The 16,057-nt window shown below is 36.9% G+C and overlaps 2 protein-coding genes across 4 annotated transcripts; one reads left to right on the top strand and one right to left on the bottom strand.

Annotated features, from left to right (window-relative positions):
- Window positions 1-1,901: 1,901 nt before the first annotated feature.
- On the bottom strand, window positions 1,902-6,751 carry LOC104095010 (flotillin-like protein 6). Of its 3 annotated transcripts, none has more exons than XM_009601039.4 (3): window positions 6,636-6,751; window positions 3,441-4,409; window positions 1,902-2,687 (listed from the first exon to the last, which is right to left on the bottom strand). In XM_009601039.4, exons 2-3 carry the CDS (start codon window positions 4,368-4,370, stop codon window positions 2,145-2,147), a joined length of 1,473 nt encoding a protein of 490 aa, XP_009599334.1. In that variant the 5' UTR covers window positions 4,371-4,409; window positions 6,636-6,751; the 3' UTR covers window positions 1,902-2,144. The 3 variants fall into 3 exon arrangements, with proteins under 3 accessions (XP_009599334.1, XP_009599336.1, XP_009599337.1); XM_009601041.4 differs by having other exon boundaries at window positions 3,441-4,397; window positions 6,636-6,750; XM_009601042.4 differs by lacking the exon at window positions 6,636-6,751 and adding an exon at window positions 6,275-6,294.
- Window positions 6,752-12,549: 5,798 nt separating this feature from the next.
- On the top strand, window positions 12,550-13,536 carry LOC138899353 (uncharacterized). The gene is made up of 3 exons (XM_070185519.1): window positions 12,550-12,772; window positions 12,920-13,243; window positions 13,340-13,536. The coding sequence occupies exons 1-3, from the start codon at window positions 12,550-12,552 to the stop codon at window positions 13,534-13,536; spliced, it is 744 nt and encodes a 247-aa protein (XP_070041620.1).
- Window positions 13,537-16,057: the final 2,521 nt, after the last annotated feature.

The raw sequence follows: 16,057 nt of genomic DNA on the forward strand, positions 1-16,057 counted from the left end.
TGTAACTAAACAAGAAAAACTTTCAGATTTACGATTAATTTTTTTTAAATGCATTAACATCAATAAATAAAATTGAATCTTAAGTTGAAAAGGAAAATGTTAAATATGACAAAGATGGACAGAAATTGCAATATACGAGAAACTTCTTAAATTTATAAAATCAAATTCGTTAAAATATCTCCACCATATATCACGCGAAATACTAAAAGAAATTCATTACCAGACAACCTAGTATTGGTACTCAACTTTTAAAATTGAGTACTAGCATTAATATTGAAATTTAATTGAAGCATCACATTACCAATAATATTTAAAGAGGTGTATTAATAATATAGTTCAAATAAAATTATCTAATTAAATTGTAAATTCATTTATTTCTACATTAGTTGGAACTAAAAAGTTAAAATTCCCTTTATGGTGATTGATTGTAAAGACCTCCTTATCTTAGGATTAATAGATACACCTAGTTTAATTAGAAAAAAGATTGCAAATTTTATGCAAAACTGCTAATTCATTGGATCTGTAAATCGTATTAAACCATAAAAGAGACTTGAATAAATCATTATTTTATAACACAAATCTATTGTTAAAGTTTTGATAGGATATCGTAAAAATTCTTAATCTTAGAAGATCCAAGTGAAACAAAAACTAATATTAAAAGGTAAAGAAGAGCGACTTGTACATTATGTATACATGAATAAATAATGACAACACCGTGCGTCCTAAGAAATTAAGAAGACATTTTGATCTTTTCAAGCGGTAAAAAATAACAAATTTTATGATAAATATGTTTTCTTACCATCGCTTTCTTATTTGCAAGTATGAACGGCTCCCTGAGATCACGTTATCGTGAATAATGTGAAGGAAAAAGTATAATTTTAACTTTATTCTCTTGAATAATGCACATTTTGTTCACGCTTAAGGGGAAGAAGTAATTTTTATAGTTACAATACACAGCTAATTAATGACCAATTAGTAGACAGCTGTATATAGTTACTATTAAAAATAATTTAATATATCTAATATCGGATTACAAAAGAGTCAATATATTTAAGTCGTTCTTATTGATACTGATATCCTTTTAGCCCGTAAAGCAACTCCCAATATATAGTTGAAATACTAATGAATTGTCTACACTTAAAGCGTGATTGTGAATAACCTCATTAGATTTATCAATCAATTCTTTTCTAATACACGAATGATAATTTTAGTATTCAAATTGAATAGATTAGATTTCAAGTATTAATCTATTTCATTATTAATACTTATTTTATACTAAGTGTTTTTATCACTTAATGGTTTTTAATCTTCTAGAGATGCTTCATTTTGGTATAATCTATATCGAATAGATCACTTCTTTAATCAGTGAGCTACCTTAAAATTTTACATTATACTTTTCCTTTCTTTTTAGGATATATGCAATTTTTAACAATATGTTGTTGAAACAGCGACTTGCTACCTTATAAAAAATTTCAGTCTTTTCCTTTTTTTAAAAATGCAGATTTTTTTAACAATAGGTCGCCTGTAAGGTGAAGTTAAATTTTTAAAATTATTTCTTAAATAGCATATAATGAGAAAAATAACTTCAAGAAAAAAATTCAATCTTTTTATGGGTGCGTTTGATACGAACCCATAAAATACATTTTCTGAGAAATATTTTTCGAAAAAAAAAATTCTAGAAGAAACTGTTGTCGCACTATCCAACAGGCTATGAAAATTTAGAAAATATTTTAATTAGGCTATCAAGAAATATATAAGCATAGACAGTTGTTTTTTTCCTTTTAAATGCAAAATATTCTTCAACAAAAATATTTATTGATGTTTGGCTGCTGGAAAATAACTTACTTTCCTCTCCAACTCAAGCTGAAGCTATGGCAATTCTACTCAATGGGAAGTTCACATTTTACCAACTGTAACTTCATATTGTTTCCAATGCACAAAAAGATGACATTGAAGTAGTTCTACCCACAAGAAAAAAAAACAGAAAAGTTTCTTATCAAGACCATAACTAACTGCAGCATAGTAATCTACTGTTAATTCCTTCACTTGCCAATGAACCAACAATATGTACTAGTACTTATGTGTTATGTTAAGTCTACTAGATCATTTACCAGCAAAGTAGCAAATAATATTATGTGAGAAACTTAAGCTGATTCGGTCGATGTGGTCAGGTTGGTGCTGCACGTACTCAGCCATGGTGGAGGCAGCATACTAGTTTGCTCATACACGGTCTGTAGCAACGGAGGAATTACGCTGTAAAGCGATGCCATCTCTTTCATGGCACCATTTCCCTTTCCTATGTGTGTTCCATCGGTCATCTCCCCTTCACTTACACCAGTTGACCAAATAGTGATCTTTGGTTGCAGTCCTCTGATAGCTTCTGCGTTATATTTGGCGATGTCTGTGTATATCCTTTCATTAATCATCAAGTAATCCCTCAACGCAATGTAATTTCCTCCCAGTGCTGACAACAATGTGCGTATGTAAATCCCTTGTGCTTCTGCAAAAGCCACAAGTCCTTCTGCCTCTTTCTTCTTGGCATAGAATGCAGCATCTGCAGCTTGTTTTTTCGCGTACGTTTCAGCATCTGCTTCGATCCTTCGAGCCTCTGCTAACTTTTGTTTCTCATACAGTATTGCGTCAGCTGCTGTTTGCTTTTGGTAATACTCCGAATTTGCTTCTTGCACCTGAATTTTCACAAGCAATCAGCCACATTATGACAAAAAATCATGAATACTTAGAACACGATCCGTTATTCTATAGATCCGAATGTCATCTGATGAAACCATTATTTGAATAGAACATCTAGAATATATTAACTCTGAACAGCCATGTTGGCTTAATTATTTGAGGGTCTTACATCCATTGCCTTGGTCTATATAAAAATGCCATTGAACAATCAAGTAAAGAGAATCAACTGATACCATCTGGATGGAAACATCAATAGATACTCCAAAAATTAAGGAAAGAAAGAAAAACTTTTGACACATGCTAACAGTACCCTAAGGGGTCATTTGGTTACTAGGATTAGAAAAAAATTGGAATTTACATTTATTCCCAGATCCCACTTGCTGAATTATACTAGGTTTGTCGTTCTTGTTGTTATTTATCTCATGTTTGGTTATTGGTATTAGCTAAAATTGATATAAATTTTATACCAAGATCTTGGTATTATCTATCCCATATAGGATGCAGGATTATGATCGCAGGATATCGGATATCCTTGTTCCAAACCAAACGACCCCTTAGAACTTATGGCCTTAAACATGCCATGATATTTTTATGGCTATAAGAGTATGTCAATAAGGATAAAATGAGAAGTTTAAAGTTAAAAAGTTTTCAAATAGAGATAAGCACCATTCCTTTTTGAACAGAATAAAGAAGGAAAGAGTGCATATAAAATGAAACAGAGGGAATAACTGAAACACAACTAGACTCACCTTAATCTCAGATTCCACATTAGCCCTACTGAGGAACTGAGCCTTGAAATTCTCAGTCTTAGTCAAGGCATTCTTTCGCTCGACTTCTTGCTGTAACTCAGCCTCTCGTATTGCCACAGCTTTTTCAGCTAACACCTCTGCCATCTTTGCCTGCTGCGACCATGCTGCCTTCTTCGTAGCTAGTTTTGCATTTGCCTCAGACACTTCAGCTTCTTGCTGATTCTCAAAAATCTTGACTTCTGATCCTACCTTAATCTCCTCCATTTTACCTTTACCTTTTCTTTGTGCGGTTATAACCTTTGTCTCAACATCAATCTTTGCAGCATTTTGAATTGTCAATCCCTCTCTCTGTTTGGATCCAACGTCGCCCTTCATTTTCGCTTCAGCTACTTCAACTTTTGCCCTGTTTGCTGCTTCCATCTGAGTTTTCTGGCCCAAATATGAAAAGTACTCGTGGCCTCTAACATCAACCAGTTGCTTAATGTTAGCATTATATATCAGAAGTCCAAATTGGTTAAGCTCCAGCTGAACCTTTTCAAAAACTTCGCGCTTGAAATCCTTTGTGCCTTTAAATACATCTTCCATCGACATTGAAGCAGCCAAGACACGTGTCTCTCCCTCAATGATGCCTTGAACAAGCTCTTTTACATCATGGGAATTGCGCTGATGAAGAGAAAGAAGCCTTGCGTATTTGACAAGGCTGCTGTGGTCATCAGCCCGGGGACCAATTGTGAAAACGGCAGGGAGTAGGAAAGATAGCTTCTCTGTGCTCATGGCATTGACTTCAAAGGTGTAATTTACAGGGGTAACATCAATCTTTTCGCATTTCTGAAATGGCCATACCATAGCCTTCTTTGCAATTTTTAACTCATCAATTCCTTTGCCAGTGATGACCAAAAACTCAGACGGCTTTGCCACATGGTACCACATTGTTCTGTTTCTTTGTTGTTGCACCTCCTGAAGAAATTTCTAAAAACAAAAGTAAAGTGGTTATACACCAAAATAGAACTCAATCTAAGAATACACATGCATTGTAAGATGCATAAAGAAAAATTACAAATTGAAAATCTGTCTCAAGTACAAAAAAGTCTCAAGCGGAAATACGGATTAACTGACAGCAAGATGTTGTACTGAGCTTATTTTCCGTACTGTAGACTCAATACTGAAGTGCATTAATGCTCAATATGGGAATTAGGGTGTAATGACGGTGAACTCAACAGCTTATCAGTGACATTTCAGCATCAATATTCTCATGAAGTTTCAATCCGGATTGGTCCATACCACGACACAAGCAAAGACATAAGGCTTTCTTTGGTCTGCCTCTAACTGAGTTGACATTTGAGAATTAGGATATTAACCTTTTCAGACTTTACGCTCAAGGCACAATTAATACATAAGTTGTAGCAATGAAAAGGAGTAGATGAAGAAATAATATTAAGTATATATGCAATGTAAGAAAGAATAACTCAAACATCAATTGTATGGTAAAGGAATTCCCATTATTGAAGTAATGATGTCTTTCAACTGCAAACCATACAAAATTTCTACAGTTACAAGTTTCTAGTTCGATTTGTGATTAATTTTCTTATGTTAGATTCCTATTTCCAATTCCTAGTTATTTTTCTTTAACAATAAATATATCATTTTGCCAACTACATTTAACACCATTCCATTCAAGACAAAGCTTATGTCTGATCAGCTGTATACTTAATGCCAAGGGACCACTTAAGCACGGCACGGCACCAACCTGCTCTGCACCTACTTCATGTTTTTCTTTTTTTGATAACTTAGAGATTCGTCAGTAGCGTAAGGTTTAAAACTCGATAGATAATGGGTCCGCCCCTCTACTTTCTCCACTTAGACTTATGTCTAAGGCACCAATCCGTGACATATGCCTACCCACACATCGTGTTTCGTTCTTATCACTAAACCAAAGGCCTATGAGTTACTTTCATGCTTTAAATGCAAAGAAGAGAAACACGAAAATTTTATCAATAAGTTTATCAGTGACTAAAAGATGTTACAAGAGCCAAAAGAGAGAAATTAAACCAAAAGAAGACAGCTTAATGATTACAGCTTTATGAGCCACAAAAGTACACGACTATTAGCCAGATCAGGGAAAATTTTCTCAAAGCCGCTGAAAACAACTTTAATTCCAACATCTAATACTCTTTAATTTCTTATTAATTAGCTGAAGCAGATACATCAATTAATCTACACGTCACAAACACCACATACAGTTAGAGTCTTATTTGATCACTACAATGGGGAAAACTCACCACCAAGGGATGTGGTGTGATGGCGCAGGGGTGAACAATTGTAGTTTAATGTTAGGGGTTTATTCAAACCCAGTATCTTCTGCTTAAACTCTGCTTATACGTTAAAACATAAACAAAATACAAATAATTGGCTTTGAACCCAGTAAATTAAATGGGTTGTGGTAGAATCCCAACATCAAAGCCATAAAGTTCAAATCCTGAATCCACGAGATCCCTCCATGCTTAACCAGAGGTTCAAGTTTAAGCACGGAGAATGGAGAAATTCCTCATAGGGATGTTTAACCTTTAAATGATCCAATACCCGATGCGAATCTAGATTAGTCAGCCGAATTTCAGGATGAATAAACCAAAAAAAAAACTCAAAGAAGAGAAAGTTCAAAAAATACCTATAAGATTGAGCACAGTGTATATAAATTACTTGACTTGATGAACAAAATTCAAAGAAAGTAAAAGCAAGAAGAACGAGAAAATGACAATTTTTTAGCAAATTACAACAAGAGACCCATCGTAATACCACAAGTAGGGTATGGGGAGGTAGTATGTACGCACTCTTACCCCTATATTATGCAGGCAAAGAGGTTATTCCCGATAGACCGCTCCATCCAACGATAAATTTTAGCAAAAAAGAAATTGAAAAAGAGTTCTTAACCTTTTGTGGTTAATTAATGACTTGAGGGCTGAGGCCCAGGAAACCAAAAGTGACAACCAAAATAGTGTTATCAAACAATAATTTATCATAATTCTTTGAGTATTAAACTATTTTACATGCAAAATCAGTACTACAACAATCATTAATTATTAAACTATTTTACATGCAAAATCAGAACTACAACAATCATTAATTATTAAACTATTTTACATGCAAAATCAGAACTACAACAGTCATTAAGAGCTCAACATTGCTGAAAAAACTTACCTTGGGTAGAATCTCAGCAATCGAAAAACCCTAGTTTAGCAATGAACGTTCAGTTGAGTGATTTTATCGCCATTGTATTTCCGCTTGAGAATTTTAATCAAACCAGGAATTCTACTTCTATTAGTAGAAGGAACTTAACCAATGTTCACTCAAGCGAATAAATGTATGACACGTGTCCTTTGCATAAACTTTTACTGTTTACCATGGTTAAATAATAGTTAAGAGAGTAACTTTTACTGAACCCCCTTAATATTTTGGGTTTGGAAAATAATACCTCTATATCTTTTGAATTGGACAGTAAACCCCTGTAATCTTAACAACAACAACAACAACCCAGTATAATCTCATAATCTCACTAGTGAGGTTTGGGGAGGGTAATATGTACGCAGACATTATCCCTACCCTAAGATAGAGAGGTTGTTTTCGATAGACCATCGGCTCTCTCCCTTCAAGAATTCTCCACTTTGCTCTTGGATGACTCGAACTCACAACCTCTGTGATCTTAAATTAATTTAAAAAAAGGTGGTCATTGTATATACTTTTAAAATGTCAAAAATAACCTTCAATTATGCTGGACATTGGAGAATTATACGTTTTTGTCCAATGCATAGGCGATCCCGGCACAATACATACGCGGTCCAATGCATCATAAATCTCATCTTTTCGTTTTTACCCATCGAATCAGAAAATAAATTTATTAATCAAATACACATTTATCCAAAACACTGTAGTAAAACAGAGGGAGTAGTAAGAATAGTTTTCAACCCAAGAGCAGGTTCATCAATCGCAGCAATTGCCAAAATAATTGTATTTTAGTCTATTTTACTATCTGTTGTGATATTCTTGTTCTTCAATTGAGTGTTATCCATCAGCCAAAAAATAGATCACTTTTCTTCAGCGCCAATGAAGTAATAGCAACTTCAGTATGAACATAGGTAGAAATTGTGAATTTGTGATCAGTCTGGTAGTAGCGGCGGATTCAGGGTTTAAAGTTTATGAGTTCCTATAGCGACCTTAAGTAAATGTGTGGGTTCAAAATCAAATATTTATGGATATTTAATGGATCTTTTTAATATATATATACAAGATATGTTTAAAAATCACCGAGTTCACGAGAACCCACATGTAATAGGCTGGATCTTCCCCTATCTGGTAGTCCATGCACAGAAGATCTCAGGCCTTCTTGCGATGTTGGAGTAGAAACCAGGTCATTTACCCATGATTAAATCTAAAACCGTATATAAAAATCAACCAAGAAGAAGAACAAATCGAGAGAGAAATAAAAGTTAAGTAGTGATGGAACAGAGGTAGTCCAAGAATCTGTTTCTTCTTCGTCCCTTTTACTAGGGATTTCAATCGATATTTAAAAACCAACTAAACCGACCAAAACATATCGTATCGAACCGAATTTTAAGTTTTTTTTAATAAAATCGTAGGTTTTTATATAAATATATAATCGTACCAATAATTAGGGTAAGTTTTTTATTTTATGAAGATAAATCGAAAAAATACCGAACCGTACCGAATAAATTTACAATGTGAACAATATATTTATATATTAATTTTAAAAATAATAATACATTATTTTTTTTCCAGGGACTTGGAATTATGAAACAGTTACAAGCCAACAAGTAATTAAACTCAAAATTCTAATGTGATGATCCGATAAGTCATCTTTAAATTTAACATTTAGTTTTATGCTCTAAGACCTCGAATAATACCATTAAGCATTCCTCGACTTGCGTGCATAGTTCATATATTTTTTTCGAAAAACTTTTATGTGAAAAATAAATAAATATGTGAAATAGTACTTTAGAACTCACTTAAGTTGACTTCGGTCAATATTTTTAGCAAACGGACCTGGATTGATATTTTGACGATCCTGGTGGGTCCGTATCGTGATTTGGGACTTGGGCGTATGCCCGGAATCAAATTCGAAAATACCTAGCTCGAATTATTGCCATTTGAAGAAAACTAAAAATTTAAAGGTTAAAGATTTTTAAATTTTGACCGTAGATTTGACTTTGTCGATATCGGACTCGGATTGAGATTTCAAAAGTTGGAGTAGCTTCGTTATGTCATTTGGAACTTACCTGCAAAATTTGAGGTTATTCCGGATTGATTTGACATGTTTCGACGTGAGTTATAAAATTAAAAATTTCATAAACGCATAAGTCTGAATCGAGGGTGTGAATTATAATTTCAGCGTTGTTTGACGTAAAATGAGACCCCGAGTAAGTCCGTATTATATTACGGGACTTGTTGGAATATTCGGACGAGGTCCCGAGGGACTCGGGTGAGTTCGGACTAGTTTCAAACCATTTTTATTCAAGAACGCAGGTCTGGTTTTGGTGCATCGCACTTGCGCAATTTTGGTCGCACGTGCGTGGTCGCTTATGCGGAGGCACTGTCGCTTCTGCGACTTTGAGGCCATGGGCAGCGAAGCTTGGGGCGCAGGTGCGTGTAACGACCCGGTCGGTCGTTTTGAGTATTATAGGCATGTTTCCCCATTTACTGCTTATCTTGTGTTCAATTATAATTATGTGACTTGTGGGGGAGGTTTCAGAATGAATTGGAATACTTAGTTCCAAGATTTAAAGCTTAAGTTGAAATACTTGACCAGATGTTGACTTATGTATAAACGATTTCGGACTAGAGTTTTGATGATTCCAATAGTTCTGTATGGTGATTTTGGACTTATGAGTGTGTCCGAAAATTTATTTGGAAGTCTGTAGTTAAATTAGGCTTGAAATGGCAAAAATAAAAAATTTAAAGTTTGAAAGTTTGACCGGGAGTTTATTTTTTGATATCGGGGTCGGAATCCAGTTCTGAAAATTTTTATAGCTCTGTTATGTCATTTATGACTTGTGTGCAAAAATTTGAGGTCAATCGGACGTGATTTAATAGGTTTCGGCATCGAATGTAGAAGTTGGAATTTGTTAGTTTTCATTAGGCTTGAATTGGGGTGCGATTCATAGATTTAGCGTTGTTTGAGATTGAGGCCTCGACTAAGTTCATATAATATTTTGGAACTTATTGGTATAATTGTTTGAGGTTCCGAGGGTCTCGGGTGAGTTTCGAATGATTAATGGATCAAATTTGGACTTAGAACAAGCTGGAACATGCTGCCTACTGATGCAATCGCACCTGCAGAACTTATCTCGCAAGTGCGAGCTCGCAGAAGCGAGCCTAGATTGCGTAGAAGCGGATTTGGAGTTGGCCTAGGGCTAGGTCGCAGGTGCGTGAAGCTTTCTACATCTGCAAACCCGCAGGTGCGAGCCAGGTGCTGCAGATGCGGAGTGAAGGGGTGCAGCTTGTTCTGCAAAAGAGGCAATGTCGACCGTAAAAGCGAGGCCGCAGAAGCGGACCTCTTGTCCGTAGAAGTGGGGGAGTACCTCGCATCTGCGAGACTGCAGATGCGGTTAAGTACTCCGCAAAAGCGAAAATGCTGGTCAGGCTACAAAAACAGAAGGGTCCGACATTTTTGTCATTTTAGACCTTTCAAACACCGGTTGGGGCGATTTTTGAGCGAGAATTCACGGGAAAACTTGAGATAAGTCACTTGTGATCATTGTTATTCAATAATATTGAATTATCATCGATTATTTCGACTAGATTACGTGCTTTGAGATGAAATTCGAGGATTTGGACCTAAAGTTTGAAAATAAGATTTGAGAATTTGAAGGTCGGGTTGATGTCGAAATTTGATAAATTTAGTATGGTTTGACTCGTGGTTGAACGGGCGTTTATATTTTGTAACTTTTGTCGAGTTACGAGACTTCGGCCCCACTGACAATTTTTGAGTTGAATTTCGGATTTTGTTGAAAAATTAGTATTTTTATATGGAATTAATTCATATAATTTGTGTTGACTGTATCGAATTAATTGTGACTAGATTCGAGGCATTCAGAGAGTAATTCACGAGGCAAAGGCGTATTGGAATAAAGGATTTCACGGTTTGAGGTAAGTAACACTTCTAAACTTGGTTCTGAGTGTATGAATCCCTGAATTTCGTGTTATATGAATTATTTGGAGGTGACGCACATGTTAGGTGACGGGTGTGTGGTCGTGCACAATAGAAATTGTGACTTAAATAAATTTTGTAGAGTTGCATAATTAAAGAATCATGTCATTATTCAAATGTTCTCCACGTGTTAGAGAAATTGAGTTGAGACTCGTATTATAGATCATGTTTAGGCTACGTGCCGATATTTTGAGAGCCACATAGTCGTGTTGCTGTTGAAATGAATTGTTTTAAAATGTAAATTTCATACTTAGTCATATTCATCCATTTGTGAGGATATTTAGGGTATCGAGCTGCACGTCGCAGCAGGCCATATTGGCTTTATATTTATTATTATATGGATAGGGGTTGCACACCGCAGCAGGCCTTATAGGCTTTATTATTATGGGATCGGACTGCACGCCGCAATAGGCCATATTAGCTTTCTATAGCGCTTGGGCTGAAGGAGCCCCTTCGGAGTCTGCACACCCCCAAAGTGAGCGCAGTTGATGTTTATATTTGGGATGGACTTCCCACGGCATTTACTTACCTTATTTCTCTACTTATATGAGGGATGGATCTTCCCTGAACTGGATTTGCCCGTACAGTACTGAGTGATTAAGTACTCTGAGAGTGTGAGTACGCGAGATTTTCATTATGTTGTATCACATATGGCATGTACATTGGCATGTAGACATAGAGATGTCATATTCCTCATATCAATCAGATTTGATCTATTTTTCTTATATTAAGTTAATTGCTGAACTTGAAAGCATGCCTACATTTTTGTACTGTTATTTTATATTAGAATGTACCTGTTGAGCTCGTCACTACTTTCAGCCCAAAGATTAGTCTTATTACTTATTGAGTACATTGGGTCGGTTGTACTCATACTACACTTGCACTTCGTGTGCAGATCCAAGTACTTCCAGATACGGCGGTTGCTATATTTGTGGATTTATCTGTTGGGGACTATTGAGGTAGCTACTCGGCATCCGCAGACCTTGACTTTCTTTCCTTCAGTTATTTGTGTTGTTCTATATTTTCAGACAGTATTTTTATCAGTCAGATTGTGTTGTCATTTAGATGCTCATGTACCCAGTGACATTGGGTTTTGGGAGTGTATTATATAAAGATAGTATTTTGTATCAAAAATTTGTGGGGTTTTACTCTTAAATTTATTTATTGTATTTTCAAACTTAAAAGAAATTGTGGTTTATCGAGGTTGCCGGCTTGCCTAGTATTAAGATAGGCGCCATCACGACAGGTGAGATTTTGGGTCATGAAAAGTTGGTATCAGAGCCTAGGTTATATAGGTCTCACGAGTCATGAGCAGGTTTAGTAGAGTCTTGCAGATCGGTACGGAGACGTTTGTACTTATCTTCGAGAGGCTGCCAAATCTTTAGGAAAATTTCACTTTCTTGTATTATGTCGTACGAATTTGTTGATTCCGAAAACTAAGATTTCTGTTATTCTATTCTCTCACAGATGGTGAGGACACGTACTACCAGATCCGTCAGTAAGCCACTAGTTAGGGCCACGAGAGGTCGGGGTCGTGGTATAGGATAAGGGATAGCTCGTATAGCAGTTGGAGCAGCACCTGTAGAACCACCAGTTGCTCCAGCTCAAGAGTAGGTTCCATATATAGTTGAGCCGGCGGGACCAGCTCATGTACCAGCTATACCTATTGTGATTCCAGGCCTTCAGGAGGCTTTAGCCTAGATATTGACTGCTTGAACTGGCCTTGCTCAGGTGGTTTCGGCTCAAGTCGCACCATCCACTTCTTAGGCCGGGGGAGGTACTCATACCCCTGTCACCCGTACTCCAAAGCAGGTAGTGCAGGGACTTCAGGTACCGGGGGCACTACCAGTACAGCCGGTTACAGCTGCTCAGGCCCAGGTGGGTCCTATGATGAATGACGAGGAGCAGAAGAGACTAGAGATATTTGAGAGACTCTGTCCTCCTTCTTTCAGTGGAACTGAATCAGATGATGCTCAGGATTTCTTGGATAGATGCCAGCGGATGCTTCGTACAGCGAGTATTTTGGAGACTAGTGGGGTCTCATCTACTACTTTTCAGTTGACCGGGGAAGCCTTCATATGGTGGGAGACTTATGAGATGAGCAGACCAGTTGGTGCAGCACCACTTTCATGGCATGAGTTCTCCGTATTATTCCTGGATAGGTTTGTGCCACAGACCCGCAGAGAGGAACTACGCAGGTAGTTCGAGCATTTATGTCACGAGAAACTGTCTGTGACTCAGTATGAGATTTGTTTTTCAGAATTGGCACGTCATGCAGTTTGGTTGGTTCCCGCTGAGAAGGAGAATATCAGAAGGTTCATTAATGGCCTCAACTATCAGTTCCGTTTTGTTATGACCTTGGGAAATGTAGCAGGTGCTAAATTCGACGAGGTGGTTGACAATGCTCGACAGCTAAAAATGGTCTGTACTCAGGAGCGTGAGAAGAGGGCGGCCAAGACGTCTTGTGGTCCGGGTAATTCCAGTGGTGTTCCTTCTGGGGGAAAGTCCTATCACAGCACGGGTCGACCTTATAGGCCCACTCAGATGGCTCATCCAGCTCATCGTGGCGCATCAGCTAGCCATGGTTCATATAGTGCTCGACCGAGTCAGTCTTCTCTTAGTGCACTTCCAGCTCAGAGTTCATCTCGTGCACCATCAGTTCAGGGTTCATCTATACCAGGTTCTTCTGGTAGTTATTCTGGTTCTCGAGGTCCGCCTCATAACTTGCCACTATTTTTCCAGAGGGATTACTATGAGTGTGGAGAGTTGGGTCATGTGAGGAAATATTGCCCCTGCCTTTCACGAGGTCTAATTCAGTATAGGAGTCAGGCTACAACTCCAGCACCAGTTATTTCACCACCCGCCGAGCCAGCATAGGGTGGGACTCAGGCAGCTAGAGGTCGCCCTAGAGAGGGATGCAGATCAGGTGGCGGTCAGGCCCAATTCTATGATATTCCTACCAGGCCATATGTCGTTGCTTCAGATGCAGTGATCACATGTATTGTCTCAATATTCCACATGGAAGCTTCTATATTATTGTTACATCCCGCATTTTCGTACGTTAAAGGTTCGCAGTAAGTTAATCGACGTAAGTTGGGAAATAAGATTATTTTGAGATTGTAAGCATTATGCTATTTCAAACAAGTGATAAGTAAATTCGTGAAGGTGAGAGGGTAAGCAAATTGAAGAAAATGAATTTCCGTCGAATTTTGGCATTTTGAGGTAAAATACGGCCCGAGCTAAAATACCCTGTATTTATGGACTAGTGCCATACAAGGTACCACATGACCATAATAGTAAGGTGTATAAAGTGTGTTAAAATTAAGTAGTATTTTAAGTAATTTGAGATAATTCTTCATTATGTGGATAATTATTTAATTATTGGATTTGTGGATAAATATTTAAGTGAGATTTGTTGGATAATTATAAGTGGGATGACAATCCACGTGGGATTTTGGAAAGTTGGCAGCAAGTTGACATTTAGTCATATGCTTAAGGAGGTGGTAGATTATTTAGAGGATTTTGTGGCTTAGTCACACATAAGTGGGGCCCACACCCACTAAATACAAAAGGCTTCTTTAATGAAGATGGTCATTACTAACTAATACATTAACGGATAAAAATGCTTCAACAATTCATACGAGCATTTGAATGGTAGTAACGTGAATTTTCTTGAAACAAATTCATACAAGACTTCTTAGCATAATAGCAACGGGATTTTGCGATTATAAGGGAATACGGTGTAATCTTTATCAATAATATCATATGGATTGTTTCCTAATTCGATCTGCCGTTACGTGTTCTTTGGAAAAGACGTGTGTTAGAGGGATTGTCAAGAGAATCGACTCAGGTATGTTAAGGCTATCCTTTCTTTCTTTTTGGATGATCCAAATAATACAAATGAAACACGAAAAATACGCAACTTTCATAAATGACTCTATTCATAGAAATACTAGGGGTGTCTATATTCTTGATTCCCTATGTGAATTATTATTATATCTTCTGTTCATGGGTCTCAGAAAAATACGTATTTAATAAAGTTTATCCGAAAAGCATATTGATATTTATGACATTCCGAGAAATCCTATTAACATATTTCTTATGCATTTATACATGCACATTGACCCATGACCAGATGGCATTATATACGCGTATATTATATGGATATGGGATATGGGAAAAGGTTATGGCGTTATATACGCACCATCACCTGATCATCTCGTATACGTTGATGATTTACCCACAGTGGCCGATATGAGATGATGGGATGTACTTAGAGGCTTGATGATGTTGTGAATACATATACCTATGCATGATATGACATTTATACTCATATGCATGATATTATAAATATGAAATGATTCAAAGAGTTATTCAGACTTACATGTTGAGTCTTTTATTCCATGTTTCTCTCATGTCTATTACTTATTGATTTTCATTCCTTACGTACTCGGTACATTATTTGTACTGACGTCCCTTTTTCTTGGGGACGCTGCATTTCATGCCCGCAGGTCTCGATAGACAGGTCGAGAGTCCTCCAAGTAGGTGATCAGCTCAGCGGAAGATGTTGGTGCGCTCCATTTGTTCCGGAGTTGCTTGTTTGGTCAGTATGATTTAGATGTGTATTTTTTGGTATGGTGGAGCTCTGTCCCGACCTTTATGAAAATTATGTATTATTAGAGGTTTGTAGACATATGTCATGTACGTAAAAGATTGTATGGCCTTGTCGGCCTATGTCCAGTGTACGAGTGGTTATTTTGGTCTTATAGGACCATATGTCTTATGTATAAGTTAGTATTACATGTTGTATTCTACTTATCTCATGGCAGCCTCTTCGACTCAGTTATCTATGATAGTATGATACGAAAAGATATGTTATGTTGGTACTCGGTAGAGTAAGGTACCAGGTGCCCATCGCGGCCATTAGTTTAGGTCGCGACAAAAGTGGTATCATAGCAGTTTTGTCCTAGGGAGTCTACAAGTCGTGTCTAGTAGAGTCTTGTTTATGGGTGTGTCGTGCACCACACTTATAAGCAGGAGGCTACAGGGAATTTAGGATTGTCACTCTTTCTTCTTACTCTAGATCATGTGGTAGAGCTCAGTTGTAAGAATTCGAACTCCTAAATTCTATTTTATTCATAATACGACGATGCCTACATCCAGAAAGACGGTTGGTAAGAGATATAGCTGTGGAAGAATTGAGCCTAAGGAATTCGATTTTTGCATCATGCTTATGATGGATAAATGTGAGATCTTCATCAGAACATGTGTGTACTAAGACGTGTAAGCTTCTTGTTAAGGAGCCCTAAGGCATGAATATCTTCTGTCCACCCCTATGGTGAAAGGCAATGAGAGATTCAGAAGATAGATACAAATTTCAACAAGTAAAAGAAGCAAG

This window comes from Nicotiana tomentosiformis, chromosome 9 (genome assembly GCF_000390325.3).
Source record: "Nicotiana tomentosiformis chromosome 9, ASM39032v3, whole genome shotgun sequence".
Lineage (NCBI taxonomy): Eukaryota > Viridiplantae > Streptophyta > Magnoliopsida > Solanales > Solanaceae > Nicotiana > Nicotiana tomentosiformis.

Excerpts from the sequence above, each read along its gene's own strand:
- LOC104095010 (XM_009601039.4), bottom strand. The coding sequence starts at position 4,370 with ATGTGGTACCATGTGGCAAAGCCGTCTGAGTTTTTGGTCATCACTGGC. Across the intron at positions 2,688-3,440 it reads ATGTGGAATCTGAGATTAAG|GTGCAAGAAGCAAATTCGGA; the intron begins GTGAGTCTAGTT and ends GTGAAAATTCAG.
- LOC138899353 (XM_070185519.1), top strand. The coding sequence starts at position 12,550 with ATGAATGACGAGGAGCAGAAGAGACTAGAGATATTTGAGAGACTCTGT. Across the intron at positions 12,773-12,919 it reads TGAGATGAGCAGACCAGTTG|AATTGGCACGTCATGCAGTT; the intron begins GTGCAGCACCAC and ends TTTGTTTTTCAG. Across the intron at positions 13,244-13,339 it reads TGGCGCATCAGCTAGCCATG|GTTCTTCTGGTAGTTATTCT; the intron begins GTTCATATAGTG and ends CATCTATACCAG.